General features: G+C 41.7%; 1 protein-coding gene across 4 annotated transcripts in view; it reads right to left on the bottom strand.

Annotated features, from left to right (window-relative positions):
• The window catches only part of ADCY8 (adenylate cyclase 8), a 217,675-nt gene that overhangs the window by 71,700 nt on the left and 127,064 nt on the right, over positions 1-18,911 (bottom strand). For 2 of the 4 annotated variants that reach the window (XM_023648978.2, XM_001916500.6), the window contains exon 8: positions 12,200-12,397. The exons of the other annotated variants lie outside the window; for them this stretch is intronic. In XM_023648978.2, coding sequence (XP_023504746.1) covers positions 12,200-12,397 — 198 coding nt within the window. The remainder of the gene's footprint in view (positions 1-12,199; positions 12,398-18,911) is intronic. 4 annotated transcript variants of the gene reach the window in all.

An 18,911-nucleotide genomic window follows, 5' to 3' on the forward strand; every position in this document is an offset into this window, starting at 1 on the left:
GTGCCTTGTTGCTTTGGAAATGCAGAGGAGAGCAGAACCGTGGAAGGAAAATCCCTCATTGGCTCAGGATGATAGGGTTCTGAGATTGAGTGGTGATTCATTTCCCTTCCTCTTGCCTGGTGGAGGTCTGAGCACTGCGGTCCACAGCTATATGAAGTTACACGGATGCTCCCCCGCCATAGTACAGACTCCTTATCTTGCCTCTGTTCTGTCCTCGCTTGGCTCCACTTATCCTTTTACATCTTAGTGGTGATCACGGACTCATCGAGAGCTAGACCACCTGGATTTGAATCCAGCTCCAATGCTTACTAGCTGTGTAACCTTGGACAAACTTACTAAACTTCCTACACCACAGTTTTCTCATCTAGAAAATGGGGATAATAATAAGAACTATCTCATAAGGGTTGCTGGGAGGAAGAAAGGAGTTAATATATGCTAAGTGCTTAGAGCACTTGGCAACCTTAGTTAAGTGTTCCCTATAATCAAGGAATTATACTTATTTTACTGCTCTACTTGTTACCTTTTTGAAGCCTGCTTTCCAATCACAGTCTTGCCTTACAGAATGCTGTCTTTCATTCCTCTGTACAAAATTGTACCTTTACTTAGTAGGGACCCCTAAAGTGTTGCTCGTTGACTGGTCCATCAGGTTCGAAAGGATTCTTTTAAAGGGAATTATGATTTTGTACGTGGTCTTTTGTCTTAGCAAAAGACCCTGCCCTTATTCCTTCCCTTGCTTCCTAAGAGATCCTCCACCAATGTGTGGAATTCTCCACAGACCTTTAGGATAGGTGGCTTTGGAAATGACCACACCCTTATAATTCACTGAGTCCTTGGTCTGCAAGATAACTTGGCAATCACAAAAATATTTCTTTCAGATGAGGAGCTTGAGACTCATGTGTGGGAAGGGTCAGTTAGGTGGTTGGTGGAAGAGTTCAGACAATGAGCCACATCTCTTGGCTCCTAGTGGAGTGTTCGATTCATTAGACCACTCTCTGGAGTGGAAATGCCTGAAGGCAGTAACTGAGCCAACTGTATATGGGATTAATACCAGTTAAATGGGCCTGCGACTTGGAACAAGTTACAGATGCTTCCTTTGAGAGCTTAGATTAGAATTTGGATGATTAGTTTCAATCTGCAGGGCTTTGGTTGACTCAGGAAATGGTCAAAATCTAGTGAAATAAATTTGAATAATAATAACTAATGCCTAGTGAAAGGCAGACACTGTGCTACATGCTTTACCTGGATGATCTCATTTAGTTACCACAACAATATTTTGAGGAAAATCCTATTTATCATATCCCCATTTTTCAGATAATGAAACTGAGGACTAGAATACTTGGGTAACTCAACCAGGCCTTCACTTCAGATTGTAAGTAGGGAATCCACAGAGTTTGATCCCACAGTGCAAGGTCTCATGGGCTTCACTATCTGCTGCTAACATGCTGTTTTCAAGGTAAGGTCACCTTCTTCATAGGATGCATGATAGCATGTCTTGGTGTATTTCAGTGATGTGGTTTACGATACAAAGAAAGGGAATGTGTTTGAAAGTTGAGTCTATGTAAATCTTGGTTAGAATGAAACTGAAGCAGGATCTGGGCAAAGGATGGACCTTAGAAACACCCTATGAATTAGTTTCATAAGCTGGCACTGCTGCACTTCCATGATTGATGAATGGGTCCTCAGCACAAAGTGATGCGAGGAAAAGAACTCTTTTTGCAAGGCCTGGATGGGTAGACCAATAACAGTGGAGAAAATAAAAGACACAATGGATTTTACCTAAATGTAACAGAATAAGAGGGACTACAATCTTCAAATGATTAAACAGTTGTTTTAAAAATGAAAATTTCCTACTTGACTTGATCAGGTGGAGACTTGGGGTCCCTTCCAAGGAGGTGGGGTATGGAGAATTTATGTTCCATTTTGTTCATGTCTGGGGATCTTGACCCTGCATTGTCTTGAAAGGTATCTTAGAAATGAAATAAGAGCCATGAGGATCTATTGGGTTCCTAGGTCTGTCACAAGGAAGCCTGGAACCCAAGTATGATTACACCAGGAAAAGCCCATTCTGGATTCTTCATCCACAAAGGTGGGATCAGGAAAGCTAGCTTGCAGAGATGGACAGAGCTTCTAATCTTCTATGTTTCTGTACCTGAGACAGACCTGGAAAATCTTCCTCAGTGTGTGGGAGGGAAATTACCCTGATCTCTTAGATTCTCCACTTTGACTATGAGATACAACGTGCTGACTAAATTATTATGTCTCCACAAGATGTAGAGGATGCTTCTAACCAAAGCAATGATCTAGTTAATAGTCCAAACTACAACCATACTCTGTCTTTTTATCCAAGTGTGTATATGAGATTACAAAATTTCATAGTTGGAGTGGATTGTATTTGTCACCTTGGTCCAACCCTCACTAATGATGATTTCACTCAGTAAAATCTCTCAGAATTGAGCCATTAACTCCTGCCTGAACATTTCCAGTGATGGGGAAAATCAACCCCTCACTTGAGAGCCCATTCCATTTTTGGATAAATCTAATTTGAAGAAAGATAATTTTCTAGCACATCTCTCATTAATATACATTAATATGTTTGTTAAATTAAAGGAGAATCTCAATCAGGACAACCTGCTCATTTTCCATGAGCGAATGAAGAAATTTAACTTCTGTTCTATTGTTAAATCCCTGCGTTATGTAGCATGACAGTGGCTGGAGCATCCTTAAATTGCATCATGTGGGTAAAAGGCATAAGTGCAATAAAAGAGCAAGGAGTAATTTTCAATAATTTCATATTTTGAAATAGACTATCTTCCCTAGCTTGGTGCCTAGTGTCTAACCAAATCATTATCGGTGTGTCTGAGGAGTGTCTCACTGGCATACTTCTTCCCAGGTAAACTGACCTTTGAATAAAGGTGGGTTTCCTCATCTTTAGTAAACTCACAAGGAATCATGCTAACATGTATCTAAGATGGACAGCTTTAGAAGAGTGAGGCTGGGAAGACACCATCCCAGAGGTGACAGAAGACCCTTAACGATAACATATTATCATTAATGATTTATGATAATAATAATATGTTATGTCTTCCTTGATAGTGGGGTTGACTGCCATACGAGAATTCCAAGCAACTTTACAAAACTTCCAACCCACCATTCTTCCAGCTCACCCTCCCCCAAAGGTCCCATCCTTGGGAGGAAAGACTATTCCTTTCTTGACTGACCCAGTCCCCCAAGCCCTGGTGAGGCCATGGGAGTGATAACTATTCCTGTGTTCCTTGCGTAAAAACCCCCGGTTACAGATGATGGTGATGTTCACAAAGGAAACATTACGATTTCATCAAGGACCGGGCTGATGACCTTTGGGTTGAAATCATCATAATTCTACCATTCTACACTACACTACTACAGGTGAAATTGGTGCTTCTGACTGGAAAATACTGGCTTTGTGGGAATGGAGCTAGCTAATTAGTCTGATAAAAAGATACAAGTGGAATGGGCCTGGATATCACTTGATTATCTAAAGGGTGGTAGAAATAGTAGTAATTTTACAAGGCGATATTAAGAATGTAAAGGAGGCTCACAAAGAAACTGTTTGAATAAGGGGTGGCTTTTTCCGTCAGCCTCTTTGAAATTTGTCCTTCCTACCTGCAGGAGGCGGCCTAAACACTCTTACTATTTGGGGCCTTCATAGAATGCTAGAAACTCAAGGGCAGCCTGAGCCTGCAACGGAATAATTCCTTTAAAAATAAGATCATGAAAATGACCAGGAAGCGTCTGATTCAGAAAAATGAGAGAGAATGCCTGAGACCATTGGGTTCCTGTTCCGTGTTCCTACCTCTCTCAATCTAAAGAAGAAATGGAATGGTTCAAGAAATTCTGAATGTTTCCCATCAAAAAAAAAAAGCATTTTTTCTTATTACCTAATTCCAGAGTCTAACATCTTAATCCATCAGAAAATTCATTTGTTGCCTAGCCTTCTTTGTTTTGCCAAAATTCCCCCTTAATTATCTTATTCCACTCATTATAATTCCAACCGGAGCTGATGGGAAGAATAAAGGAACGTTTCAAAGTTTGTGATGCATTTTCCCTGAACTATCTCTTAAGCCTCCACTTAACTTTGATTTTCTTCCTAAAGGATAGAGAAAACGGGGAGAAATTCTGAACATAGATAAGAACCAATTGTACTCAGCCAAAGGCTTATGGAAAGGTTCCTTTGTGTGACAAATCCTTGTTTTTATGTGGCTGCTGATGGAAAAAAAAAGAAAAACATTAAATGAATGTTTTGAAAATACTCAGCATAGACTTGGTTCATAGCAAGCAGTGCCTATGATAGTTATTGTTATTATTATATTAAAAATGGGAATCTGATCACTGACTTGTGTGTAAAAACGGGGGTTCACTTGCAGTTTCGTTTAAAACACCTTTGGCTTTTTCAGGAGGCTGTCTCTGGTTTCACCAGCTCTTTCAAACCACCTAGTCACATAACTAACTCCCTGCCTGTTTAAACCAACCAGCTTTCTTTTGGGGAACAGCTCAGGGGCAATTCAAAGGCTCAACAGTCCTATTCCCAGTGCTCTAAGAGAGAAGGTATCCTATGTGTTTGCCTATTCACTTATTAGGCTTTTACACGTTCATGGATGGCTGGGGTGATGGAGTTGCCCTTGTCTTAGTCTATCTTTAGCAAGGGTAGATTGCTTGTGTGTGTGCGTGTGTACATGTACCTGTTCTGTACCTGTTCGTGTGTGTGTGTGTGTGTGGGGGGGGGTGAATAGAGGATGAAGGAAATTTTAATTGTTTTAATTTTTTTTTGTCTTCAAGGTATCCGTCACATGCATAGTTATATAATCCGTTCCTCACACCACACCAGCCCTACCCGTTACATATTCCAAACTGTATGGAAGGTAGGCATTATGAAAACGATGGGATTTTGTGAGATGTGGTGGCAACAGTCTGAGTTTTGGAAAAGAGTGAGTTGGATTTGAATTCCAGCTCTGCTGCCTTCTACACGTGTGAACCTTGGGAAAGTCACTCAGACTCTCCAAGCCTGCCTCATGTATCAACCAGTAGAACTAATATCTACACAAAAGGACTGTTGTGAAAATTAAATTGAATGAGGAAACAAATATAAAATGTTCATGACAGGGCCTGATAAGGTAGTAAGTGACCAACAAATGTCAGTTTCCTTGTCACATTGCTGCCTCAGCTGCAAATTAATTGCAGCCCCTGAAGCACCTAGTATTAGCTGCATTTCATCTGCACAACCACCTTGTGAGGCGGCCACTCTCATGCCCATTTACTAGGATGGGAAGTTCAGTGACTTGCCCAGGATCACAAGCTGAAGTGTAGTCCCCCAGGGAGTGGAGGCCATGTCTTTTTGTGTTCCTACAGTGCCTCAGTATAAGCCTGGAGGAGTAACAGAGAGCAGAGCGAATGCTCTGAGCTGGGCCAGATGGACTTCCCAGGAGTCACAAGAAGTGTGGAGAGAAGGACAATTCTTGTAGGAGCATAAAGAGACCCATGCGTGAAATGATATCAAATTCCTGGCTGGCTTGTTCTCACGGGAGGAAAGGCACAGCCTTTAAGGATGATCAAATACCAGATGCCCTTAAAGAGAGAGCTGATCTTTCTCATCTTATTTGGAAGAAGGCGACAATAGAGAATTTGGAATAATCAAATCATTTTGAGAAAAAGACAACCGAATAACTCTGACATATTGGAACACACCCCACGGGGCCACTGCTTGTGCTCCAGTGACCTGGAGGCACTGATGGGAAGGCCTCTCTCAATGGGCTATAGGTATGTACTTGGTTAGTCCACACTTTTGTGTGCCTTGTAATTATGTATTTATGGTACCTTGGGTATAAGACATATTAAGATTGTCTCCTTTTACTATTTTTGATGAAGTAGTTCTTTATAGAAGCTCTAGAAGTATGAGATTTATTTTAAGTGAGGGTTTAGCCTCACCTGAATTTGGATTGGCATAGGATTAGTCAGAAGGAAAGGGAAAATGATTAAAAAATTTATTTATTCAAATACTTGTTCAACATCTATCCAATTTATCCAAACATCTATTATATAAGTATTGTGACATCTAATTTTCACAAGAACCCAACGAGGGGGCAGCTGTTATGATCATCACCATTTCAGTGAGATCAAACACCTTGTCTTGTGTCACCCAGCCAGGAGGTGGCAGGAATTGAGTTCAGGTCACATCTACTCAGTAAACAAGTCTATAGTCTTTCCTCTGTCTTTGAACAAAGACCAAACACTGGTGAGATAATGAGACTTCTGCTTGTGTGAAAGTGTCCATCTGAATGGCAGAAAGCCATCACTTGTCAGTATCCATTAATGATCTGTAGACTAATCAACTCAGACATCACCTCCAGGCCTGTCTGAGGCCATATTGACCTTGAATGTGGACCTGGGACCTCCTGATGTGACGTGATCTCTGCAGATGTGAGGTAAGCGTCTAGCTCAAGTCCTAAAGTGCAGCTAAGGACAAAGAAATGTGGCCAACAGCTCAGGACGACAGAATCCCCAGAACAGCTTCTCAAAATGTAGGTCCTTCTGCAAAAACAGAATCTTGGGGGCAGAGTGATGGGCAGGTACCTTTATTTTTACCAAGATTCTTGGGTGATCCTTAAGTTTGAAAACTGCTAGCCTAGGACAAAGAGGCTTTTTATTACTTAAATGTGTCACAATGACAAAAGGAGGCCTTTTCTCAAAGAAAAAAGTTTCAGAATTTAGCAGAAAGATATTGCCATGGAAAGAAGGAAGGAAATCTAATCATCATTGATATGATTTGATTTTAATACTTACCCCACTGAAATGCCTATAGTGAAAGTATAAATTTCCAAAATTTTGAAGTATATATTAAACATATCCGAATTTTTATTCAAGATGAGGAGGCTGTTTTACTCTGAGATGGTGACTGCTTTTGGAACACTAAGCTTAATGAAGTCACTTCAAATAAGTGTTCCTATGTTATTTAGGTCTCTCAAGGCGCTAAAGGATTTGGGTTGGCATCTCTGGCCCGGAAACATCCATAAATAACTGTAATTAATTGCCTTCCCCATCCTAAGCTTCATTCAGAGCCTTATCCTAGAAGAGAAGTGAGAAATATCTCCTTCTTGTAAGTGTCCTAGGGTTAAATTCTTCACTATATAAAGAATCCTCACAAATCAACAGGACAGAAGTGAGTACCACAATAAAAGACAGCAATTAAGACACACATGCAAATTGCATAATTAAGACAAATGTATAGATTGTGCAATTAAGACAAATGTGCAAATCACAAAAGGAGAAATATAAATACCAAAACATAAAAAATATACAATAAGACATTCAACCTCAACAATAATTTTTAAAAATTAAAACGACAGGAAGATGCTGCTTGTTTTTTATCAAGTTGGCAAGTTTCAAAAAGTATAGGCACAATATTCGAGGGCAATTTCAGCATGTACACCAAGTATTTTTAAATGTGCATTCTCTTGTAATCATCTTTAGGATTTTATCCTAAGGAACTAATTAAGCATGGATGTATGATTTAACTTTGACAACGGTCATGGCAATGCAGTTTATAATTTTTTCTTTTTTGAGGAAGATTAGCCCTCAGTTAACTACTGTCAGTTCTCCTCTTTTTGCTGAGGAAGCCTGGCCCTAAGCTAACATCCGTGCCCATCTTCCTCCACTTTATATGTGGGATGCCTACCACAGCATGGTGTGCCAAGTGGTACCATGTCTGCAGCCGGGATCCGAACTGGCGAACCCCGGGCCGCCGGGAAGCGGAACGTGTGAACTTAACCACTGTGCCACCAGGCCGGCCCCTGCAGTTTATAATTTGCAATAGTGAAAAACTAAGAAAAAAGTAAAAAATGATTAAAACATGCAACGGAATAATATGTAGTTACAAAAATTATTTTGTAACATTTAATAATGTGGAAAAAGGCTCAAGGAAAGAATGCTTAACACTATGTTACAAAGCTATATACCAAACAGTCCCATTTTAATAAAAAATTGCATAGGTAAGTATATAGAATCACACTCATGTAAGACTAGCACGACAGATGCCAAAATGTTAACAGCGTTATCCTGGGTTGTAAGATCACAAGAGATGTCATTTTCTTCTTTTTGCCTTCTCTGCTCAGTATAAACTTCCATTAGTGAAAATGCACACCTTTTTTTTTAAATAAGAAAAAAGTCATATATAAGAAAAGAAAAACAAATCCAATACGATGGACAGTATTTGATACACGTCATGTTTTCTACATCTCTTTATCATGATTATAATTTTTATTTGCCCCTGAGATCTGTAAGCTCCCTTAGGAAATATTTTAGCTCGAGGCTAAAGAAGGGTAGAGAATTCTTCTGTGAAATTTGGGAGGCACTGGAGGGGACCTCTGATGACTGGATTAGGCTCCTCTGCCCCATCCAGGGGTCTGTTCAGAAAGTCCACCTGGGCTTGCTGGGAAGCGAAGATGCTAAGTACCACTAATTCTAATCTGACTGAGTCCCAAGCCTTGGGTCACGTGATTTGTCACCCACAGGGGTGATTTTTGCAAGTGAAAAGAAGTGCTCCTAATAATTACATTTAGAAAATAGATGTAAACCAGGACTGTTTCAGGCAAACCAGGGTATATGGTCACCATGGTCACAGGGAACTGACAGACTCATGGCATCAACTGCTGAAAGATATTAGGAGCTCTCCAACTCTCTCATTTCACAGAGGAGGAAACAGAGGCACAGAGAAGGGGAAAATGTGCTGCCCAATCTTGGCTAAGCCACACGAGTCACGAGCATGCTCTTCCGAAGCTTAACTAAAAAAATTCCACTGTGTGCGTGCATGTGTGTGTGACCCACCATGAAATTGCATGGCAGAACTTTATGATCTTCTTTCCTGAAACTCCACTGCTAAGTGAGATTAAAACTGACCCATGTCTTTTGGCGCTTAGAGCTCTAAATAAATCTCCTGAGACCAGAAGGCAAGGCAGTCTCCTCCAATATTCTCCCTAACCTGAGCCTTCCTTCCCTCAGCAAGTGTTCATGGAACACCAGGAAGGAAATACAAGTCCTATTTCACATAACAGTGTTGGTAGATATGCCAATTTTTATAAGCAAATGTGACCAGGAAGTGTCTGAATGACATTTCAAAGGAGCTTTCGTATTCTTTAATTCACTAATAAAGGTGGAGTGGTGAACGGGTTCCCTTATTCCTATATCTTTATGTCTTTCAAACAGAATGACGCCTTTCCTTTCCTACGAAATTTCCAAGGGTAAGATCATTGTTTCCATTTCCATTTTTCCTTTCAGAAAACATGATTTTAGGGTCCAAACTTGCACCTAAGAAGCAGAGGAGGGCAGTGGGAAGAGCAAAGCCTTTGGAGTCACAAATACTGTGTATATTTCAACAATTCTAAGGTGCACAATTTCCCCCTGCGTTTTAGCATCCCTTTAATCATCACACTGGTGAGCAAAAGGCTTAGAAACGTTTGTTCTTCCGGGGAGGTTGCGATTGCTTCTGCTGGTCGCCAGGGGGCAATATCAACCCGGGACCACTTTAAATTAAATTCTCTGCCTGACTTTAGTGTTTTTTTAAAGACCACATTCAGAGCGTGAACTCAGGCGGCAAATCTATGCAGATTCCATTTTGGAGTTTAACTTTCTGGAGAGCTCTTTTTTCTATCTAACCGATACCAGCATACAGGCACGTGGGTTCCCTCACTCTCCTCGTCTGCTCGGTGGGTTTTTTCCTGTTCATTCTTACTCTGAGGGCGTGAACCCAGCTTACTGGGAAGGAGCGTTTCCTCTTAGACTCTCCACACTGGGTGATTTTTCTTAGTGCTGCATAGAAAATGGAGCATCTCACAGTGGATGGTACCTTACAGTCAGCGAAATATAGCAGCTAGATTTTGAGATCCACGACCTCTACTTAACCTCTAGGGGCTCAGTTTTCTCTTTCGTAAGCAGGATAGTAATGTTTCTCTGAGGATAAATTGATATACATCAACACAAGCACAGAGTGGATGCACACTGGAATCCTTGGATTGGAAGGCCTTGTTATTATTTTGGTAAGGTTCTAGGACCCTTTCCTACTTAATCTCTCTCCTAAATCCCTTCCCCGTGCCTCCCACTCCTTCCAAAGTTCAAAGAGGAGAGGATGAAGGTAGCACAGGATTGTCTTCTTCATATAAGGGCCTGAGAGTGAGCCTGGGGGGCTCCCGGGAGAGGCAGCGTCGTCAAGAGACACGGCATTGGCTTTGGGGTCACAGTGGGCTCAGATCGTAGTCCCTCTACTGACAGTTTGAGTTTGGGCAGACTATGTAATCATTTCTCTGCGTCTCTATTTCATCAAGTACAAAACGAGGCTCATAAAAACTTCTGCCTCATACCATCGTTCTTAGTCAATTTGTGCCAAAAGCTTAGAATAGTGCCTGGTATTTGGTAAATACCCAATAATTATTACTTATTATATATTCTCTGCTCAGCAGTAACACAGCCCCTAGAGAGCAGCTTGGAGCAAGAGTCTGTGAGGAATGTCTCTGTGACACCAGAGGAGTGAACGTTTTCTGATGCAGGGTGTCCTCACCCTGGGGAACCCATGCAATGCAGAGCACACACGCTAGATGGTGCAAGGCTGGACCGTCCACATGTCCATTCAGGATGCTGCCCTTCGCTTCTCTAAGAACCTCCCCTGGTCACCGAAATCAACTACGGGCACACTATGCCTCATTCCTCCCCTGCATTCATTCCTGCTTCATCACCAGGTGCCTGCAGATGAGATGCAGACACTATTAAATAAAACACATTAGAAAATCTAGTCCTCAGGGGTCAGGTTATTAGCAAAGCAAATACATCTTTAGCAAGAATGAATAAAAGGGTTTTGTATAGCTCTGGATACAGGTATTTACAAAGGCTAATTCACAAGATTCTTTGCAGGACCACCCTGCTTTTCCTAGCTCCTTCAGTGTAGCAACCAAGAAAGAAAATGCATTTAATTTGGACCTTAAGCCCTTAATTACGTTGTGAATAAGAAAAGTCCACCGGCTATTTTTAGGGGCAGTGTTGATGGAGGCAAAATGTTTCTTCTCCTTTTGTTTTGTTAGTACATTGACACAATACATTTCAAACTGTGAGCCTCAGGTGAAGATATTAATTTTGGAGTTTGCAACCTTTAGGTAGTTATCAAAGAGACTCATTGGGAACGGTGCATGTGCACAGAAGTGTGAATTCTCCAAAGCAGTATTGCCCTGGCAGCTGAGCAAACTCACAAAAAATTGCTCATTGGAGCTTTGCAGAGTATTGGAGCAAACTCCTGAAATTTGCTTGCAAATTCCCTGCTGTTCCTGCCTGAGGTTCCTGCAGACGCCAAGTGCCTCCTGTGCTCAGTCAAGGAAGCACTGTCAGCTTCCATCAGCGCCAAGGAGCAGCCCCTTTAAGTAGGGACAGCACCCACCTCCCCACAGCACCTTACAATTTAGAGCTGTGGTGGGAGAGGGGCATGGGAAAAAATCATCATCAATATGCCGATGCCATTTTTGAACGCTTAACCTAATCAAGGCGTGGCCTGGAGCCTTTCTTAATGACCTATAAGAGAGGCATGTTTATTAGCCTCATTGTACAGAGAGGACCTCACGTTCACAGAATACTTCACTTACAGAAGGTCATCTAGCAACGGAGTGGCAGACATGGAATTCAGACCCAAGTCTGAATCCACAACTCATCTTCTTTCTACTGTGCCTGCATCAGAGGGGCTCTGAGCCAGCAGAAAACTGGGGAAATGGGAGAACAGGTGTCTACAATATAAGAAAGAGTGTTTATCACTAATGCTTACATCAAGTTATTGGGCGCCCTCACGTTTTATGTTAGAAGGGTTGCAATTGATGCGAATTCACCTAAAAGCAAAGGCAAGTGCTAATGTCACCTGAGTTTATAATCGCAAAGTGGAAGGAATGCTTTTGTTCTTTTTGTCATCTTTTCCTTAAAGAGCAAAGCTGAGGCTCTCTTTTCTAACTGGCATCTCCTTTCATGGCCTTGAGTCTACTCATGATTTTCAAAGAGGAAAAGAAAAGACAGAACCAAACCAAACCAACAAACAACAAACACACCAACCAAAAACCACGGCCCCTGGGCTCTCTCTCTAGTCCCGTGAACGTTGACGACGATTTACTTCCGAAAAAGAGCCACTCTGGAGACCCAGCTCTACCTTGTGCTCCAGGCTGGAGTCTTTAAACATCAGTGAGAATGGCTTGATATGCTCTCTTCTCAATTTATCGCCACTCCGCAAGTCGATGGTATGTTCTATTCTCTTGTTAATTTCCTCAGGCCCAGACTGGACATGCAAAGCTTGTGCAAGATGGTTTGGAAGTAGATTTATTGAATTTCTTGTTAGGGCAGCCAGAGTCTAGGGGGAAAGCACATGCAAACACAATAAACCTGCTAGTCCCCTTTGGATTACAAAGAAATGCAATGTTTTTAGATCAGGTTGCATTGCAAACAGTAATAGCATTCCATGCAGTTGTATTCAGTGAAACCTACAGAAGTTGATAAGTTAGCATTTGGTTCAGAGAAACACAACCTGGCAAAATATCACATCAAGAGGGACGCTTCCCTTTCCTCTATGTAGGTGCACTGAATTCCTTTGGTTCAGGTATTTGGAGAGTTGTCAGCTTGGAAATGTTAGTCAAGACCCTTTCTCTAACCAGGCACATCCCTGGTATGAGAGAAAGAGAACTGATACAAATAACAGAAAGTAAAATATATCTGAAGAGTCCACAAAAATGATCATCTCCAACCATCTAGAGTCCACGTGTTCACGTGGTCTTTCCTTTAATGGTGGTGGAGAGACTTGGGGACCCATGGCAGACCCATGGCTTGCATTTTTTTCTAGCATTCCTCATGAACAGGCAGCCAAATGTGCCAGGATCTGCTCCTTCAACTTAATAAAGATGGTTAGATTTTCACACTTCACAAATATGTTTTTCCCCATAGACCATTATATATCTATATTTTTATATAGATATATCTGTTTAATTTCCTTTAGGCAAAAAATGCAAGCAGTTGCAGCCTCTCACCATTTCACAGGGTTAAACAGCAGGAGGTGGGGAGAGGCACAACCACCCGGGTTGGTCATTGGGTGTGGCCACATGGATGCAGAACTAGCATTGGCTTATGAAGACACACCAGGTTTGGCAGGGATGCCTCTGTTTCCTGGAGATTCAGCTGCAGGTGACAAGATCACCTGGCTGGATCTAGCCAAGTGCAACGCTCGCTCATAGCTCCACTTGAAGACAACTTCTTTGCAAAAGAGTGAGAGTTGGAGCTCAAGGGATACAGGACATCCCCTCCCCCAAGAGATTTCCTTAGGGGGGGATATAGGATGCTGTGAATCTGTAGGCTGGGCAAGTGAAAACTCCCTGCCTCTGTACGCACTCACCGCCTCTGCTTTTCTCTGCCAGCCTCCCAGCTCGGCCATGCTTAGACCACAGGTGAGCCTGAGATAAGATGATGGAGTCATCAAATGGCAGCCTGTGAGAGCTGACAGAGCACCTGGAGGCCCTCCTGCCCGAACCTTTCCTATATCCATGAGCCTCAGAGAGACGTGCTCAGGAGCCATCAGCTCATCCATAGCTGGGTCAGATCCCTTGACTCCAGAGCCGGAGTCAGGGGTTTTGACCTGATGGAGACTTGTAGCCCACTCCATAAGGATTCTTCTCATGGTACTGTTGGATTCTTCATTTTAACCTTCATGGAGATATTCAAGGTCTCTAAAGAATTCTACATTAGGGCTTCATCACTGGTAGAATTTACTGATACTCTTTTCTCCAGTCCCAGGATAAAGGCTGGAGTTGCATTTACCAACATAAGGAAGTAAAGTATATGCTTTTAGGGCACTGAAGCAGTTAATTTCAGCTCTGAGTACCAAGGAGGCTACCACAGAGAAAAAGATAGATGTTAGGGGGAGGTGCGGCAGGACCAGAGGGCTGGAGCGGAGAGAAGAAAGCAGGGACCAATGTTTCAGAAAATTGAACAGCAGGATCCATGCAGGTCCAGAGGGCTCGAGACCCTGGGATTAAATGCTATTAACAGCATCTCAGAAGGCAAAGCAGACTGGACTGTCAGCCACGCTGTGGATCTCCCATTGGCTCCTTGGGTGGAAATTCTTTCCACACAGTTTGGAAAATGACAAAATTTAGTTTTCTGTCTTGGAGAGGAGGTGGAAAAGCTGGAGATGACATGAGCTAAATATCTATGTACATTCATAGTTAGACATTTCTACCTCTCTTTGTAATTTTTATTTTCTTAAAATTTTCCTTCTTTGAACTAATTTGAGCCTATCCGCTCTACCAGTCCCTTACAACTTCAGTGGCTCTTGGACCTTCGGATTTCATAGAGAAGGGGAGTTTCAAAATATATTTTTGGGACCTATTTATATAAATTACAGCAGCAGCAGCAGCAATTACCCCAAGTACAGCTCTCTAATATGTCCATCATTTTATAAAAGAAAGGACATTTTTCTTCCAGCGAGAATGATATAATCTTAGAACAAGAGACAGTCCTTTACGTTGAATGCATTTAACTTAAGGAATAACTCATTTAATGAGCTTTGTCCTCATTTTTCTCATTTTGATGGACACTGGTGAAACGTCATCAGGGACCGACATTAGTCTGAAGGGGACCTTTGAGAAACTAGGAATAGATGTTGCTTCCTGGTTGCCTGCAACATTGACCACTTTTGTAAGGCAGAGACCAATAAAATCTCCTCCTTTCAGAGTTCCCCTACCCCTCATAAAATTCTATTGGCCATCTGTGTGGCTGCTTCAAATGAGAAGAATTTGGAAGTGCCTGTCATTCTTTCATCATTGCCACCAGGTTGTTGTTAAGAGCTGGGAAGGGGTCCTTGCATCCAAATGTCAATGATGCTGAGGTGGAGAATTCTTTTCTCATCCAAGGAATTGTTTTTATTCCTTGCAATTATATCTCTAGTATTTTATGCAGGCAGTCAATGCTCAGTGATCCCTTTTCTGATCATTTGCTTTGTCAATCGCATATAGCAATTGTATCTGCTGTTTGACCAGCAGTCTCGTGGTACCCTACACCTTTAGGACATATATGCTCTATGGAAGACCAACATCAACGCAAGAAATCAAGTAAGTTGGGATTAGGAAGGGAACATCAGCTTTCATTTAACCCGCAATGCACTGCTCAGCGTGAATGACTTTGGGGGCAGCTATAATTTGAGATTATCTGTGATGCCTCTCCTCCTCCACCAGTGTGGCCACTGAAATTTGATCACACGTTCACCTTCAGTGGGATAATGCTGCCGACACCAAAAATTCATGTGCTGATACCTTTACAGTGATTCATTTGTAAGTAGTATTGGGGAAATGCATAGCATGTCTGATTTGCCTATTTTGAATCATGCTGGAATAAGTGATTTTTAATAAAATATGGCTCTCTGTTTTTAAACTAACAAGACCAATGTGAACGAGATTGGGATCCTGTTAAAAAATAGCATAAGCTTTCAAATATGAGTCCAACCTTAAATTGACCTCCAAATTTTGAGGCTCTTCTTTCATATAAACAACTTAAGCAATTGGCTAAAGAATAGGAAAAATAAATGGATGAAATGGAAGGAAATGGGAAATGCCATGAGAATAATGAAATGTAATACATATATATATATAATTGAATACATATATTTGAATATATGTTTCCATGTGTAATTGAAATATATATTATATTTATATACAATAATAAATGTATATATTTATTTATTCCAGCAGGTGTTTTCAGAATTAGGGAGGTCAGATTGGAGTAGCAATGTCAGGAAACATCAAAGTTTGCGGGTGAGCTGGCCTCTCTTGTCTGAGTCTCTTTACAAAAAGAATTACAGCCCTGAGATTTTCCTCACTGAGACCCATGCCCTCCGTAGGCATTTCAGAAATTACTTCTTCACTCAAATGTACTTAAGACAGATCATAGTCCAGATGAGAACCAGAGGCCATTCTGAACCCTAGTTTCTGAACATAGAGTCTTGCCTGAGAGTCTTGGGGTTTTGGTAAAAATTACCATCAGAGGTTCTGGGTATCCTTTCATAAACTGCATTTGAATGGAGGGGGGCAAGCCATGAGTCCCCTTAAGCTCATCATTTGGTTTATGGTGAGAAGACTTTTCTTCGGGAATCGTCTTTTGTCAATGTACACACTGAAAACAAGCTTTTTCTGCAGGCTCTATTACTTCATGGATGGCCATAACCCTTGGTATTCTTTAATGAGTTTGTGTCAGCAAATAAATTCTTCCCCAAGAGATTTCAGGCTGAATGTGTACTCTCTAGAAACATCCAGTTTTGTTGAGTCAAAAACACATTAGGTTTTGTGGATCGCATATTCCAGTCTCAAAACACCCTGTACAGCATCCCTATGGACATACTAAATCAGCTTACATAGTTTCAGCACTGGAGTATGGGGAAGTCACCACTCTATTTCATCATTACATCCTCCTAATTAACTAGTCCCCAAAAAATGTGTCCCAAAGAACACAAGAATGAAGGGATGCATCTTTGCAGAATGGTTCTGTGGACCAATCAGTTTAGGAAATGTGAATCCATTATTAGCTTACTATCATCTTTCGTGACTACTCCCCTTGAGAAAAGGAACTTTGTCTCTTTTGTTAATTTCTTTGTCCCCAGTGCCTAAGCCAATGCCTGGCACTAAGTGGCCGCTCCATATATGTTTGCTGAATGAAAAAATTCTTATATTATCTCATCGGAGTCTCATAGTACACATTACTGAAATAAAGACATTGATAAGTTCTGCAGAAATGAGACTTGGACTCTGCATTTTCCAAACTTCTGTAACCACAAAACCCTCTTTTGCTTGAATCACCTCTACATGTTCCATGGAATGCCATTTGAGAAACAGTGCTCTAAAGTTCTTCCCTGCTTTTGTTCGCAACTTCTGCCCAGTGGACCTGTTTCTGATCTCTGAATAAGATCTCTTTATCTCCCTCCATATGGCCACCTTCAAGTGTTTGGAGTTTTCTTCCTCAGACTAACAGCTTTGATTTCCCCAATGGCTCCACAGGTGACATGGTGTCCACATATGGCACAAGGCTTTCTAGTTTGTCCATGTCCTGAGCATACTACTGCACAGAATCAGACCAAATGCAAATGGCCTCTGACCCCATGCTGGGGCCTAGACACCTGCCACAATATCACCTATTAAACAATTACTCAGTCCATTATATCTCATGCACTGGAACATGTAGCATCTAGTTTCCCTTCCTATTGCTACTTTATAAACTAATTCAGACGTCACCTCCTCCAGGAAGCCTATTCTAAGCCTGCACTTATCCTTAACATAGCAGTTACTGTGATGTATTGTAATTGCCTAATAGTGTGTTTGTCTGTTCCTCTAGGCTCTGATCTCCTTAAGAGTCAGGTGCTATGTTTCATCCATAACTCATCTCTAGCATCTGGCACATTTGGTAGGTTCTTAATAAGTATGTGTGGCAGGAATGAATGAATGGATGGGTGAAAGGTTCTTTAGAGCATTCTTTCCAATCTCTTCTTACTAAAAGCCCCTTTATTTTTTCCTTTTCTCTCCCAAATGGAGTCCCAAATGGACTCCAAATTTGAAAAGATTATGTTTCCCAAACTGTGCTTATTAAATAAAAGTAGTTTATTTTCCTACTATTCAATCAAATGCCTATTTTTTGATCAGCAGGAGATAAAAGGCCTTACTATGATAGTTGAATAAAATTCCAGCCAAGAGCAAGAGCCTTGAAAGGCAGGCTTATGATGCTCATCAATATGATATTTTATCCAGGTTTCTGGAAGCCAGAGAAGGCTTCTCTCATTACTACCTCCCAGTACTGGCCAGTAAGCCACCAGAGATCACAGATGGAAAAGCGCTAACCTGAAGACCTTTCTGGAACCAATGCCTAGGCTACTGTCAGCTGGAGAATCTCCCATGAGCCAGCTTGAAGCAGAAAGTTGAAGTCATCAGTGAAAGGGCTTCACCGTTTGGCTCTTCTGGGAGATGGACGTGGCAGGTTTGAGATCAGCTGTAGGTGGTTGTGATCAGGGTCTCACAGTGAGGACCAGCTCATTGCTGATTTGGGAAAGACCTGGAGAGGATGCCAAGTCTAGCAGGCTTGGGGCCTCTTTATGGGGCCTTAGCCTCTTGTGTTGAGACATCCTATCCTTTACAAAGACTCAGCTGGTTTCCAGTCTCAGGCTGGAGTCTGCACTCAGAAGCAGGTAAGGCCAAAGGCTTCCTCAGCCAACTCCTGGACCACCCTTCCATTGCCTTTATGGCAACATTTTCCGGGTGCCTAACTTGGAGGCCTCTGTGGCTCCATTTCAAAATGGCCACCTGTAGGGTGTGGGTTGTGGAAAAGGCAGAGATTTTATTCTTCAGTTTCTATTCCACTTCCTGTGTCCTTTCATTACAAGCAGATGTGAGAAGAAATTGCCAGGAACAAGCACTAAGCCTGAATGAGAGCACCCGGTGTACACATTAGAGTTACTTTTTCTCTACTATTTGTTAAAACTACCATCCAACCCCTAGAAGAGAAGACTCCTACTCGTTTTTTTAAATAGTTATTTTGTGTGCTTTTTAAGAAAGCTCACGTCATAGGAAAGCTTTGAGCTGATCTAGTCTACCACGGTTTGCATCAGGGACTCAGGGAGAATATTTACTGTGCCTGAAAGAGACACAACTATTTTGTTCTCAAATCTAGGGCTGGGGGAGTAGAGATTTTCTTGGATGTAAGATGTCATGCTTTTCTGTAAGAAGGCTCTAAGTGGCATTTGGGTAAACAATGATTGGGGACCCTTAGGAAAATATCCACGTGGGGCTTCCCAGAGCCTGCCATGTAACAACTTGTCCTTCTTAGAGGAATGGAGGTGCTAG

This window comes from Equus caballus, chromosome 9 (assembly GCF_041296265.1).
Source record: "Equus caballus isolate H_3958 breed thoroughbred chromosome 9, TB-T2T, whole genome shotgun sequence".
Classification (NCBI taxonomy): Eukaryota; Metazoa; Chordata; class Mammalia; order Perissodactyla; family Equidae; genus Equus; species Equus caballus.